The sequence below is a fragment of the Balaenoptera borealis genome (assembly GCF_965194805.1).
Source record: "Balaenoptera borealis genome assembly, chromosome: 2".
NCBI classification, from domain to species: Eukaryota; Metazoa; Chordata; class Mammalia; order Artiodactyla; family Balaenopteridae; genus Balaenoptera; species Balaenoptera borealis.
Window position 1 is genome coordinate 112937358 of NC_138867.1, and position 14646 is coordinate 112952003.

The 14646-nt window shown below is 48.2% G+C and overlaps 1 protein-coding gene across 3 annotated transcripts in view; it reads right to left on the reverse strand.

Moving 5' to 3' along the window:
• Positions 1 to 14646, reverse strand: part of FSTL4 (follistatin like 4) — a 717999-nt gene that overhangs the window by 404322 nt on the left and 299031 nt on the right. For all 3 annotated transcript variants that reach the window (XM_082378912.1, XM_082378911.1, XM_082378913.1), the window contains one exon: positions 13102 to 13237. In XM_082378912.1, coding sequence (XP_082235038.1) covers positions 13102 to 13237 — 136 coding nt within the window. The remainder of the gene's footprint in view (positions 1 to 13101; positions 13238 to 14646) is intronic.

Here is a 14646-nt window from a genome sequence, read left to right on the forward strand (position 1 = left end):
AGCATCCATCGTGTCTCATCTTCCACGGTGACTGGCCTAATTATCCCACAGTAGCTCGACTGTGATGTTACTCACTGGATTCCACAGGGTGGTGGACCCTCTAAGAAGAGGCATCTGGTAAAGCCATGACTCCCCTCCCATGTAGCCCCATCTTTCTTCCCAAGAACAGTTCCAGCTAAACCTTAAAGCAGCTGCACTAAGGAGCTCCCTGCCCTACAAGATGTGTGAACTCTGGAGTCACAGGGCCACCTCCAAGCCCCAAAGCCTGCTGCCCTTTAGTCAATTTGATGGGGACAGGGCGTGAACACAGGCACCGGGAGCACAGGCACCAGGAGGGCTGAGAGGGTCAGCGTGAGGACTGGCGAGATGCGAGTCAGCCCGTGCCAGTCAGGCAGCCTTCACAGCCTGTCTACTGGGATAAACCAGGGAGGGTAAGTTGGGTTTCCAAGCTGCCCAGCCGCAGACAGGCCAGGTTGGTGTGGTGAGGGTAACAGTGAGACAGGTAGAGGAAGCTGCGCGCACGAAGCAGAAGGGCAAAGATTTAAGACCACGTAGGCAGGCCCTCCTACCCCCAATTCCAGCTCTGAAGATGGGAAAGCTCAACTTGATGAAACGCCCGCACTCCTGAAAACGCAGCACACATTACTCTGAGCCCTGAGAGGTTGGAGGTTGGCTCCTTAGCCTCGCGAGCCCCGTCCACCCACAGTGACCTGCTCTCTTGCCTCTTCACTGGAGCCTCCCAGGCTGCCACCTGCAGCCTCTGCTCAGAGCCCCTGAATGGGACTTCACCTCTGGGGACCTGTCCCCTGGCCACAGATGACAGGACCAGGGCAGACGCTTGGCCAAGTCGAGCCAACCAGGTTCTCAGAGACTAGACCTCGACTGGGTATTCCAGGGCCCTGGAGCCTGAGGTTCGTATGGTGGCCGGGCCATGTTACAATGTAAAGGCTATGACACGGGATTTGCAGGTTTGCAGAAAGGCCGGTCTCCAGAGAGAACAGGCAAAGGAGAGAGAGGCGGAGGTTGGAGATGGTGCAGCTGGGAAGGCGGGTGAGGGGGGACAGGTTTCCTGACGACTCTACACCCTGCACCCCCCAGGCAGCCTGCTGGACTCCAGAAGGTCTCTGGGGCCTCAACATAACCCTTCTTTGTACACAAACACATTGGAAGGTGACTCTGCTTGTGGTCACCAAGGGTCCCTCCTGCGTCACTTTGCCAGCAGGCCTGGGTATCCGCACCCATCAGTCCCTCTTCTTCTCCCTTCCCACCAGACACAGTCCTGTTCCAGCCCACACCTACACTTGGAGGGCGCCTCCTCCTTAAATACTTAAATGTTCTCCCCACCCGCATCTCTGCCAGCCTCTCCAAGGCCCTCCACCTTCAAGAGGCCCTTCCCAAGCCCGCCTCCCACCCAGTGCCTCTCTGCTCTCAACTCTCCCATCACCCACGATTGGGCCCCCACTGCTAACGTTCTGTACCACATTAACTGCTCACCGTGTGCACGTGTATAGGTGATTTCTTAGAGCTGTTTGTGATTATTCCCTTTCCTTTCTCATAATCTCGCGGTGAGACATCAGCCCACCACACACAGGAATTTCCTATAGAATGCAGCTCAGGACCATCCTCTCTTGCAACATAAGAACAATCATTTTGAATGAGACAAGGTTTAAAGTTTATTATACATTTTCATCTAGAATGTATAATGAATCAGATAATTTTGTCCTAGTCAGCATGGCCACAGAAGTGTTTTCCTCCTGTAAATTACCAAACTAATTGGTACAACAATTGGTACAAGGAGGGACACCTAGCTCAAGATGGGACTCAAAAGCAAGAGCTAAGACTTCCAGGTATGATGGTTTGGGCACTGGGGTGGTAATGTCACATGCTATCACACCCCCAGAGAGATGAGACACAGCAACAATGAGCAGCCATCCCCTCCCCACGGCCAGACAAAGTCCTCTGAGCCAACAAGAAGGACAGGGCCATATCGGGTAGAACCACCTTAGGAGAGGGCCCAGAGGGGTGCAGACCCTGCTCTGGTGGACAAGTTCGAGAAGGGCTGGGGGGCCCTGGACACCACCAGCTACTACAGTCACCACTGTGTCCAGCCTGTGGGGGTGACACCCTGAGATGCCAGCTTCTTCCAGCCCCCAAGCTCCAGAGCAGCTGAGTCATGGGCCGTGGATGAACCTGTGATACTAGATTTGCCATTAGTCACAACCCCTCTGGAGAGGAGAAAGTCTGGACTGTGAGAACAAGCATCCTGCTCTGGGACCAGGGGTGGACCAGTGAAACCAGGGAAGGCGGGAGTTACTTCCTCCATTATTACTCAAGAAAGATACCTAATTTCCTTTAGGCTAAAGTTGACATAGGGTTAAATTCCTTCTGCTAACTCATATTCTGCTCAGCAATAGCCAAGGGCTCCATCACCCTCCCAGTTCCCCACCCCACTCTCACGCCCCACTGGTCCTCAAGCCCCAAGAAGAGAATCACCAATCCCATTTCTCTTCATCCAGTTGGCCCTAGAACCGGGCCAAGCACACAGAGGGGTGCCCAGTGGATACCTACTGATGACTAAGACTTAAGACCACCCGATATCCCAGTTGGCCTAGATATCCCAGGGTCGAGAGACCCACACAAGGTAGGTGCACAGCATCCTGAGAAGGTCAAGTGGGAAGTTCTGCTTTGGGACACAAACACATACACCTCAGCTACACTGCCAGGGGATGAACACCCAGGCACGAGGCAGAGAAGCCCATTCTTCACAGCCAAATGCTAAAGTGAAAACAACAGCATAGGTAACAACCAAACAGAAGAGAGTGGGGGAGGAAGAGGAGGCCCAGTGGGGCACATTTTAGAAGCACTCCAATTAGAGCATCGCCTGGCAGGCCTCTCCCATTTGACATCTCCTAGTGTCTCCACGTGAAAGTCTAACTCCCTGGAATGAATGCACAAAATGTGACATCAGCAAAACCACAGAAACCTGAGGCCCTTGCTTATAGAGGAGGTTTTCCAGCATGTTTTAAATGCAAGGTTAGAAAGGCAAATAAATGGGAAGAGTTCTGTTTTCTTTATTTAGAGAGCAAGCTTTAAATGATAGACCAGCTTAAGCAAGCTTTTACTCCAACTGACCTAAGACTTAGCGTCAAGAAAAGCCATCAGGAGTCTAACAGCTGTTTAACAAAATCCCCAAAGACAACTTCCGTTCTCACTGCCCTCAGTCCTCCCTTTGTAGGGACAGATGGCAGCCACCCTCCCTGGAGCCACAGACTATTTCTGCTGACCCTGAAAATTTGAAGCATGAACAGAACATCCTGCATGTGAGTTTACATTGCACTCTAAGGTTTTCAGTTTGGGTGAGGGTCTGGTGTGCTTGCCTGGTGTGTTGGCCTCTTCGTAGAAGGGACCATCAGGGTCAGGCAGGCCCTCAGACCACTCGAAGAAGGAGGCAGCAAATGAGTCAGGGATTCCACCCCCGTCCCCCATACACAACCCATAGGACGCTCTTAAGCTTCTACTGATTCAGTAAGGATGATGGAAAGATTTGAAACTGTGATGGGATTCTGCTACAAGTGGAAACCAAAGAACAGCCTGGTCTCTCCTGGGATTTCTTCTGTAAGGAGTTTTAGAAACTCAAGTCACCTTGTCTAAATCCCTATATGATGCCAAAACAATAATAAAAGATCGCTGCCTCATTCACTTACTTGACAGTATTTGAACATCCTGCTGTGTACCAAGCTCCCCTGGACACTGGGGACCCAGGGGGCCCAGACCTCAGGATATTGACCATTCCACCAGGAAGAGGACCCTCCCACCCCAAGAGCTACCTTGCTAAACACTGAGTGACAAGCACTGCAGCTGGACGTGACACGCCAGCCCTCGGCGCAAGAGAAGTGCACGGTCTTCTTGATTGGTACTTAGTGGGGTTCTGAGATCACAGACACAAACCACAGCTCTGACTGCCATGTTCTGAGCAGGTGTCCGTGACGGGTATTACATGCACCATCTTAGTCCTCATGACAACTCGGAAACCGGGGCTTTTATCGCCTGCATTTTACTCAATGCTAACCTGAAGGTCAGAGAGTAAGGAACTTCTCTCAGCCACACAGCTGGAAGGGGAGAAGCAGACCTGAACCACTGGGCCCTCCAACCTGAGGGGCCCCTGAGTCAAAGGCAGGACCGGAGATCCCTTAGGAAGCAGCGCAGACAGGCAGAGCAGCAAGTGAGTGATTTGGCCCCAGCTGGAAAAAGCAGCTATGGGGTTTTAAAGCAACAACAAACATTGTGGAGGAGAAAGAGGAAACGTAGAACATGCAGGGTTCAGTTAGGACACAGCAGGGACAGCTGTCTGCCTCAGGCTGTCTATGCCAGGAGCTTGCCCACCACCAGCCGACAAGCCACCAAGAGCACAGAGAACGCTCAGCCTGAGCAGGGAGAGATGTGCGGTCAGAAAAGCAGGCTACGCTCCACAGGCTGGGGCCGAAACCTGGGTGGTGACGTTGGCACCTGCCACCTCCCTCATAGCTGGTTAGGTGGTCAGCAAACGTGGTTCTTTAATCCACTTCCTACTATGTTAAGGGCTCGCTGGTCACCAGTGGTATTCTCTGGAAAGGACTTTTCTGAGAAATACAGGGACGACTTCTCAACTCTTCAAAAAATATACACATACACTTTCTACCCCAAAACAGACCCTCAGTGATTAAAGTATTTTAACAAAAGTAACAGTGGCAGCTCTCCTTTCCAACTAAGCCCTCAGAAGGGTTTCAGTTCGAACTTAAGATCCTCTTGGAACACTGGGGAGGGGGGAAAAGCAGGGCTCAGCCTCCAGGTGAAGCATCAAGCAATCACTCAGGTGTCTTTCTAGAAGCTCCTTCAACTGGAAGGAAGCCAAGCGTGGTTCCCTACAGGCCAACCCCAGCCTCTCATCAGCACCAGCTTCTCCACTCCTACTCTGCACAGAGTCAGGCTGAAATGCACCCTTTGGCCAAGGGAAGACCCAGGTCCCACAGGTCACTCACCCTCCATTCCTCACTCCAGCCAAGAGCAAGCGGAGGTTTCTTATTCCTGACTAGGAGTAAAACGAGAATGCCTTTTACTAGGAGGAAGAAGTTGTCCACCAAACAGCAGTGGTGTGTCAGTTTTCATGAGCAGATTAAAGAGATGGCAAGAAATTTTCAAAACTATGAACAAGAAATCCTGCACCCCGGTCTCCCTTTAAACCCAGCCACACCTGTCACCTCCACATAGACTTGTGCGGGATGGACGATGGAAACCTATCTGCAGGAGGACCCTCCTGCCACCTACACAGAGGGCCCAGGGGCCTCTTTCTGGGATGAGCATTCATCCTACCTATCTTGGAGCTAGGTCTTTCCAGCTGTGGAATTAGGACAGGCACTGCAGAGAACAACACTGGCCCTAGGTCTGGGACGTGGTGTCTCCACAGGGCTTAGATTCCAGCTCGCCAGGAAATTCAAGGCCAGGCCACCAAATGCTTCAGTGTGTCTCAGTTCCCTATGATCTAAATCAATGTTCCTGGGATTCACAATTACATTGTGAATGTAATTGTTGTGACTGGTCCTCAGACACAACACACCTGCACAGGCAATATAGAACGTGCCTGTGGAAGGCTTTTGTGGGATGGACTGCACGTTGTTCTGCAAGTCTGGCCTTTATTCTTTTTTATAAATAAGAAAGTATAAATAATGAAATAAGTAAAGAGGTGATAGGGATTCCAGGAGGTAGCTGAGTTTCTTCTTTAAAAAGTTTTCATTTTTCTGCTCTTGAAGTCAAACAGTCTAGGAACCCCTTCTCTGAGCACGGTTCCCAGCACACAGCAGATATTTAGCCGTTGTTAGACACTGAATAAGACAATCAATTCCAGTTCCTTTCCGGCTCAGTACGCTAAGGACTTCTCTCCCTGACACCAGCAGGTGGCCGGTGGTCGTGGCATCAGCACTTAACCCAGGGGGCCTTCTTTGAACCCGGGTCTGTATGAAGGTCGGGGGAGTGTTTCCGGTCAAACAGAGCCCATATGGTTCCACCCCACATGGTCTCCATGAACTCCTCACCTGCTATCCCTTCCCAGAGGAGTGCACCCAAGGAGACTTCAGGCAAGGCAAGGCGGGCCACGCCTTCAGGCCTCACACCTGTTGCCTGGCCATGGGATTAAGAAGGAGAGGTAGGATTACAACTGAAAGGACACTGAGCTTTCTGCTCACGTTGTAAAGGGGCCCAGTCTGCAGCGATAGAACTTAGATGTGAAAACAACACAAAAGAGACCTCAGTCGGCATCCTGACCACCCCCTCACTCTACACATGAGGAAACTGAAGCCCAGAGAAGAGAAGGCAACAGCTCAAGTCCACGGAACCAGCTGTGCCAGGCTAGACCTGGAACGCAATGCCCAAATGGGGTCCTGTGTTCTCACCCTGAGACGTGCAGCCTCGTGGCAGACTGTGCTTCTGAGCTAGAAGGCTGCTATGGTGCTTAAGGGGCTCTGCTTGGTTCTGCCTCAGTGGGTCATTTCTCAAATCTTGGGAGCGGGTCAAAGGGCTGACGGGCTTTACCATGGACCACAGAGAGAAGGCCAAGCCGTAAGACACAGGTGGACCGCCGGCCTCTGGCACATACCCTGTGTCATCCCCAGCTCGACAGCCAGAGCCAGCCACTTCTACTCACTGACCCAACGATCACACTTCACAGCCCTCTCCCTCCACCCTCCCACTCCCAGCCCCCACTTCCGTCCATCCTCACTACGCTCAGACTCTTCCCCTGGGGACTATTTTCTCCAAAACCTAATTGTATGCCACCATCCCTTGCAGAAGCAGCAGCACCAGGCAAACCACTAGCTGCCCAACCCCTCCCCACCCCCTTCCCTACGGAATTCCATTCCTCTCCACCCTGCAGGGGTCCATTCAGGGCTGGATTCTGTGTCACCGCTCCCTACCAAGCCCAGAAGGGCTGTCAGGGAGACATGTTAAAATTAAGCTGAAGCGAAATTAATTTTATTTTCTGAATTTCACTATAGTCCCTGAAATACCTGAGCGAAGCATGGGGCTAGGTCCCAGGGTAAGCTGGAGGCCCCACTCCCACGAAGGAGTAAGTGAGGATACCCAGGTTTTACTTTTTGAAAGAAAGAAACCCCAAGGTATTAGAACCAGTGACCCGTGAGGAAAGAGGTTGGGTGTCTCTACATCCATGCCTTCCTGCCTCAGGGAATGCCTAAGGCCAAGATGCAAGTGTGTGGCCACAACAAGGGAGGCCCAATGGATGGAGGGCTTCTCTAAGCCCTGAGGGGCTCAGCTCGGCTGCTTCCTCCACCCAACAGCATGCACCTGGCCCCACTGCAGTTTTCTCAGGTATGGGACCCCCCTCTCATCCTGTGCCCTCCGTCTCCGGAGCCAGTACCCTCCCCTTCCCTGGGGGCTCAGAGCAGAAGCCACAGCGGTGGAGACAGAAGGACAATGGCCCTGGATTGCAGGACAGGGAAGTGGAGGCCACGCACAGGGGGCCTGCTAGAGTCTGACACCAACACGGCATTCATTTCTCTCTGAATGGGAAACAAGAGAGACAACCCACAAGGGACAAGTCACAGAGAACAAATCAAGCAGATGACTGGGGCCTGACAGAGCTGACGCTGCCAAGTGCCCCGACAACGGAAATCAGAGCCCCATTGACAACACAAGGCCTGATGTCCTGCTTACAATCGTGGGAAGTTTCCTAGAGAGGCAGAGATTATTTAGCAGCAGAGACATACAGAAAATAGATGAGTAAAGGCTAAATTAAGAGGAAGAATAATGGTTTTCCGTGAACTCATAAATGTTTATTTTCCTGGGTCACAGAACTTTTCAGAGCCAATTAAAACTCTGTCAACTATGATCTCAAAATACTAAAGGGGCATACAATGCTCTAACTGGTACAGAGTAGAAGGCTTGCTGGGAGCGGCGAGAGAGGAGAAATATCCAACACAAAGAACAAAGACGGTGGCTTCCCCTGTCCATGGATAAAAATGAAAACAAGACCCCCGAACACAGCACCAACCCGGCAGTTGTGGTCCCCAAGGCAGCCTGGCTGGGTGCTGGAGACAGAAACTGGGCAGGACACCAGGATGTCTGGCACAGAGGCGGTGATGGTGAGAGCGTGGGAGTGTGGGCCGACCCTCTGGATTTAAATCACCTGTAGGTAAGCCAGGGCGGAACTCTGGGTTCAGAGATCTAAGTTTTCTTATCTGCCCGCTTGCTTGAAAGTAGGTGAAAATGACTCTCAAACCAGGCTGTTTCAATTCACCTCTCCCCTCACCTACCTGCCCCTGCCTCCCCTCCCCCGAAGCCAATTTCATGGCAAGCTATTTCCCAGTATGACTGCAGCCTTTGTGTTTCTCTCCTTTTTCTGACTGCAGTCAGTGTCATCATGTTAGCAAGAAGCTAAAAAAGGCCAGGGTTCATCACCAACTGGATTCTCCTTCTTGGATGTGTGCATAGGGGGTGGTGGTAGGGGACACCTCTAGGGTTTTTCTGCCCACTGTCCTCCAAGACTGGAAGTATCAGGGCCTGTTCACAAGCACACTGAAGCTCAAGAGACACTGGACAGGAGTAGGTACAGCCCACACTAACTCTGAAGGTGGAAATCAGCTCATCCTCCCTTGGGGCTTGGAGGATCTGCCACCACCCTTCACCTTGGAAATTATGGATTTACTCACATCTGCAGGTGGGAGATTGTGCTCTCCCAATTTTACCTAAGAAACTAACATCCATACCCTCTGACACACAGTAATAGACAGCCATGGCCGGGAGTTGGAGGAGCAGAGAAGAGGCCTCGCCCTGCCAGAACCAGCCCCGCAACAGAAGTCCTGGATTCATATAAGGGGTGCCATCTGCATCCCAGTGCGCCACGCCCAGTGAAAGGCCCCACTCGCGCCTCCTGCTGTGACACTTCACCCAGAGTCTCGTCTTCTTTGAAAGCTGCAGTTGGTACCAGGGAGTGTTTAGGAAGGGTGATTCTGCAGGAAACAGACATAAAAGCTGCATGCAGGCCTGTACTGCAGATGAGGCTTGGAAAACGCTGAGTATCCAGCCTGGACCCTGTCTGTTCACAGGGAGGAGGGAGTTGGTTTTCTCCACTCCCACAGAGTGAGGGGCCGGAGTGATCAACTCTTCTTCCCCGGCAATCAATCAAAAGGAAGTCAGGGGCATGGGGTGGGAGCTGTGGGGGGAGAACATCACTAGAAAGGGCAGGGGAGCATTGTCTTAACTGCAATCAAATGTGCAAGAACAAGGATACTTATCAAGGAAGAAAAATATTTTTTAAATTAATGCTCAGTCTTAGCAGCCTGAGTCCTCCTGAATGCCCAACCAATGCAGAAAGAAGCCAGAGCATTTAAGTTCTCTGCAATTTGAAGGTGTCCTCACAGGGATGGGAGTGCAGTCAGCGTCAGGGGCCAACACTTGCAGAAGGGGAACGGGCTGGTCAACCAGGGCAGGATCCTGCTCTCTTAGGCTGACCCCTGGAGTTAGGGAGGACAGAAAGCATCCTGACTACCGATACCACTCCTACTACATATTTTTTTTTCCTCAAAGACTCTTATGAGACTTCACACACACTGAAAACAAATGATGTCTGACATCAAAGCATATCTTGGGTCTATAAGCACCAAGGCATACAAAGCTAACAATTTTAAATGGAACCAATATTAATATTCACAGATATTTAGTGCATGACTAGAAACCATGGGTAAGACCAATTTAGGAAAAGTTCAGTAAGATCAAGAAGGATGCATAAGACTGTGTAACGGCCACCATCCAATCCCAGAGCCCAGCGGGTGATGGCAACACAGTATCCAGGTCTCAAAGGGGAGGGGACCTGCCCACAAATGTCTGCCCCTCAAGAGGGACGTCCCTAGGGACTGTTATCACATCCCTTCTCACTTTCCTGGTCTCCCCAGTATAAAATTCTACCAATATTTATTTTACTACTGTATCTATCTTGGCCAGAGTATTGGGGAAAGGGGGAAAATAAAATATAACTCTATTTCAGAATTTCAGTAAGTTGTATCTCTCAGAATTGTTTCCTCTGAATTCAGAATTGCATTAGTATTCTAGATCATGTCCTGCCACTCAGCTCTTTATTAAAGAGGCACTCCACCCAGCTACATTTCTTTTTATCTACGTTTGTAAATGGGTAAACTCCTTGAAACTATTTCAACTGCAGTCTTTGTACATAAAACAATAATTTAACACAATTCACAATTGTTATAATTGCTTTAAAAATGTGCAAGCACACACACATTGGTCATTTAATCCTTATTTACCCTTAGGACACTCAAGTAATTGGTATAATAACTTGAAAGGCAAATCAAATCTTATTAATGCTTTCCAAGTACTTAAAAAAACTTAAGTCAATGAATGTTTTGGAAAGTACTACGATCAGGAAGAAAACACACACTGAAACATTTTACCATTTAGTTCCTGGAAAGGTTTTTTTTTCATTTATTTATTGAGTCTCAGGAAACTGTTGGTTTTGATTCTTTTAGAAAATAAGACTGTCTGAGGAAACTGCTAGAGGAGTTTAATATGGTTTAGGCAGTGAGTTCTGGATATATTAAGAGCTACAATTCAAAGAAGAAACTACCCAGAACCTGTAACACACAGGACTATCTTGGATGTTGACAAGGTACAAGCTTGGCTTGGCCCACAAACTGCTGACAGATTTGCTGGGGGCACCATTCATGTCCACACCAGAAATGAGCCTGCTGTGCAGGGAGGTATAAAAAACTCATTTAAATACATGATAGTCTAATGTGAAATTTGAAAGCACCAAGGTGACTTCATGACTAGTACCAAATGTTGAATAAATATCAATTGACTCAAAAACTCAATGAGCCTCTATTTTCCTCTTAAAATTATTAGACGCTGTAAGGAAGAAAAAGATAAATAAGATGGCTTCATCCATATGCTAAAGTATAAATACAAGAGCTATGAAAAAGATAGGAAAGACTAAGACTAGGAGTTCAGAGAAAGAGATCAAATGTAACCAAGAGTGGTCAAAGAAGACTCTAGAGAAAAGGTAAGAACCAGAGCTGGGCCTTGGAAGAGGGGCTGATTCAGACTTGCAAAAAGAGGGGACGGCACTGGGGCAGGAGGACCCTAGTGAATGAGGGCACGGAGGGGCCGTGCATCAAGTGTCATCAAGGTCAGCAAACTAACCAGTTACGCTACATGTCCTGCCCACTCTCTCTAAACATTCACAGGGGCTGTCCTATGTCCTGGGCCCATTCACATTGTCACCATTTCATTTAACAGTTGACAGAAGCAGACTCAATGAGCAGAAGTTACAACACTTCACAAAAACTCAGTCTACGGCAAAGAGTACTGGATGGGTAGGGCGGTTGTTCCGGCCTTTGGGAGTCCACAGAGGCATTACTTCCTTTTCCCAAAGCAGTGAAATTCCCGAACCTGGGAGACAATGGCATCTCCGGGGCTCTATCCTAATGGGGTGAAGGGGGGAACACAACAACACCCCCGAACAAAAAAAAGCCTCACTTCTTCAGGATGAGCATCATGTACTCTTTCTTGTTGATACACAAAGAATTAGGGTGGTAACAACTAAAATAAAGAGACCCTAGGTTGATATCAACTTACCTTCAATTTACCTCCAGCTAAATCCCACCGTAATAGGCTTGACTCTTTTAACTGAAATAAGTGATTTAAAACAGTGGGCCAATGAGCCCCAAAAGTAAGAAGACTAAATACACATAGCTGTGTGTTCGCCTGTTTGCTTTGCCGTTAAATATTCAACAATATATTTATAGGATTTAAGTGATCATTTTCCCTCTGTATGGATATGAGTATAACGATTAAACGATTCCCATTGGGAAATGCTGGGCTCGCTAGCAAGTCAGCCTTCAGACTCTTTCACAAGAACCTTAAGTTGTGTCCTTCATGGATTTAGATGGGAGAGAGAGTGTTTCTGTCTAATCATCTGCTCACCACAAAGGGAAGCCACACTAACTTCAGCAGGAAAAGAGTGCGCATTAAATTACCTCTGTAGCTCCCTGCAGATTAAGGCTTGTAGCTTTGGGATTGCATTACAATTAAGTAATAATGAAAGAGAAATCGTGTCTTTTGATCAAATAACGCATTAATCCTACCATATAGTGTGTATCGTTATTCACTCTCTGGGTAACGTTGACTTTTGGGGGTGATTTTTCTTCCTCATTCCACAGGACGGGAAGCACGCACAGAGAAAAGGTGAAGGGGAGGCATCATGGAAGACAGCGGCAGTTAAGATGCCCTGGTAAGCTCTCAGGTAAGAATTAGTATTCATCACGTCATCAAGAAAATCCTAGGTGGTTTTATTGAAAGGGTGTAGTCATTTCTCAAGGTTCAGCATGTCAAAACATTTTCTGCAGAAAATCTACATCCCTCATGAGACCCAAATTCATGAGGCCTACTACCTGAGCAGGGCTGGCTGCAGTTTATGACTCCTCTTCACTACTTCACACCAGAGTTCACTAAGCAATTAGCAGGATAGCAAGACTCTCCCAGGAGGTATTTGAGAACAAGATTTTCAAGCACTTTAGAAGCATTTATATATACCTAACATGCCATTAATCATTCTTATCTGTTCATTAAGGCCGTCTCCCTTAGGACCTCTACCCTCCAGTTCTTACTCAGCCTGGTTCTTTTTATCTATATAGCTGAAAAGAAGTCTATTTCCTTTATAACATATTTTTTAATTAAAAGACTTCACTAATTCACATGGGTGTGCTCCACCAATGAGTCAGCACTTTCAGAGTGCTATTAAATACACACAAAGGCCGTTCTCTGGTGGGTCTGTGTGGATGACAAAACATGCAACCATAGCTTGATCTGGGGATACATTTTTGGCACTGGAGAGATTTTAGACAATTACTTAACAGCATGATATAAACCTCCTGTCCTTATCAACACGCATGGCTGCCTTCTGTCCCCTACCAAAAAGGGGGCAGGATTTTAATTTTCACTGCAATCTACTTGATAAAAACTAAAAGTGGAAAGGAAATTAGATACTCTAACATTGAAAAGCAACGAGTTTTAAATGTCATATCAGCCGTGACGTGACTATACCTCTTCCCGGGACTCTCCCACACCCATGTTCAATCCTCTGCTGGTTCCTGGGTTCATCCACCCCAGCGCAGCAGGCAGGGAGGCTCCAAGCAGTGTGAGATGCAGCCAAAAGCATCCTGGCTTCATTTTGTTGAGTCTGTTGAGAAAATGACAAACACTCAGAACTAAGCGTTGCAAAGTGTAAAGAAGTCAAGGCATAGTTAGTTAGTGAGCACCTGTGCTCCAGAATCAGATAAAGCCAAGTTTAAATTCTGGCACCAACCGTTCTGTTTTCCTATGGAGAAGTTATATTACTTCGGAGCCTTAGTTTATTCACATCTAAAAGGGGGTCAGAATATGTACCCAATAGCGCTGCTGTGAGGACTGAAGCAGGCAGGGTCGGCACATAGTAAGAACTCTAGAAATGCTAACTGGTATGTAGAAACCCACTTAAAATGCACCTGCCACTACAACTGCAAGAACAAATGGGGGTGAGAAGGCTGAGGCACCTCTGTTAGGTTACCCTACGTCCATGCTTCTGTCTCCTTAGAAAGCATTTGCAGCTGGGCACACTAGTGCTCAATAAATGCTGATGAGGAATCACATTAAATCTGTAGCACCCCTGTTTGTAGCTGATGCCTCAGTTAACAAGATTGTGAACTTCAAAACAGCATTAAAGGGTCTACTATTTTTATTTTTGTTTCAAGACCAGTCCTTGTAATAGAATCCCAGCATCCAATAGATAATAGGATTTCAGTAGCGTTTAAGATATTTCCTGAGACTCACTTGATAAATTGTCTAAGAAATGGACAATTGAAAGCAATCAAAGAATCACATGGATGAAAAAAACTAAGAATCAGCTATAATAAAAATTCAGCTCCCTAACATATGCTGGGCATTGTGTTAAGAGGACAAAGACACAGACTGGTGCATTTGTCCAATTAGCTGTACTTTCTAAGCCTTCCACCGTGAACATATTCCAACCTTAATTTCAGTATCTCTAAGAAACACATCCAGATAGAACTCATCATGCAGTATTTAGAACTCTTACTCAAGGAAACTTTAAGGGTTATTGATTTCTGTGAGCACCATACAGTTTAGTGCTTAATTGCATGTGGTCCACACTGCATCCTGCTTATGGCTGGGGAGATGAAAACACACAGAGCTCCTTGGAGGCCAGCACCCCCGTGACTTGGCTTAGGGCTGGTCATGAGCAGGTGTCCGAGTCAGAGATGATTAGCTGCTTGAGAGACCTTACAGCCTGTTTGAGGGGTCCACCCGTGCTCACCCCCAGAGCCAACAGCTTTGAAGGATCCCTGCTCTACACAAGGGGAGGTATCAAATGATCACTAGCGCTGATGCCAGGGCTGCCAAACAAATACACTCCTGCCACATGCCAGGTTTCCTTTGGCTGCCTTCCATACCCAAATAAAGCTGCTGCTCCAGATTTGCTTTATGTCCCCAACTTGAGACAGAAATGCCCACAGGAAGGAGAAGTCAAACTAAAAATTGTGGGCATGTAACACTGGCCTCTGAAAGGCACGGTTATAAGTTATGACTGTCTTT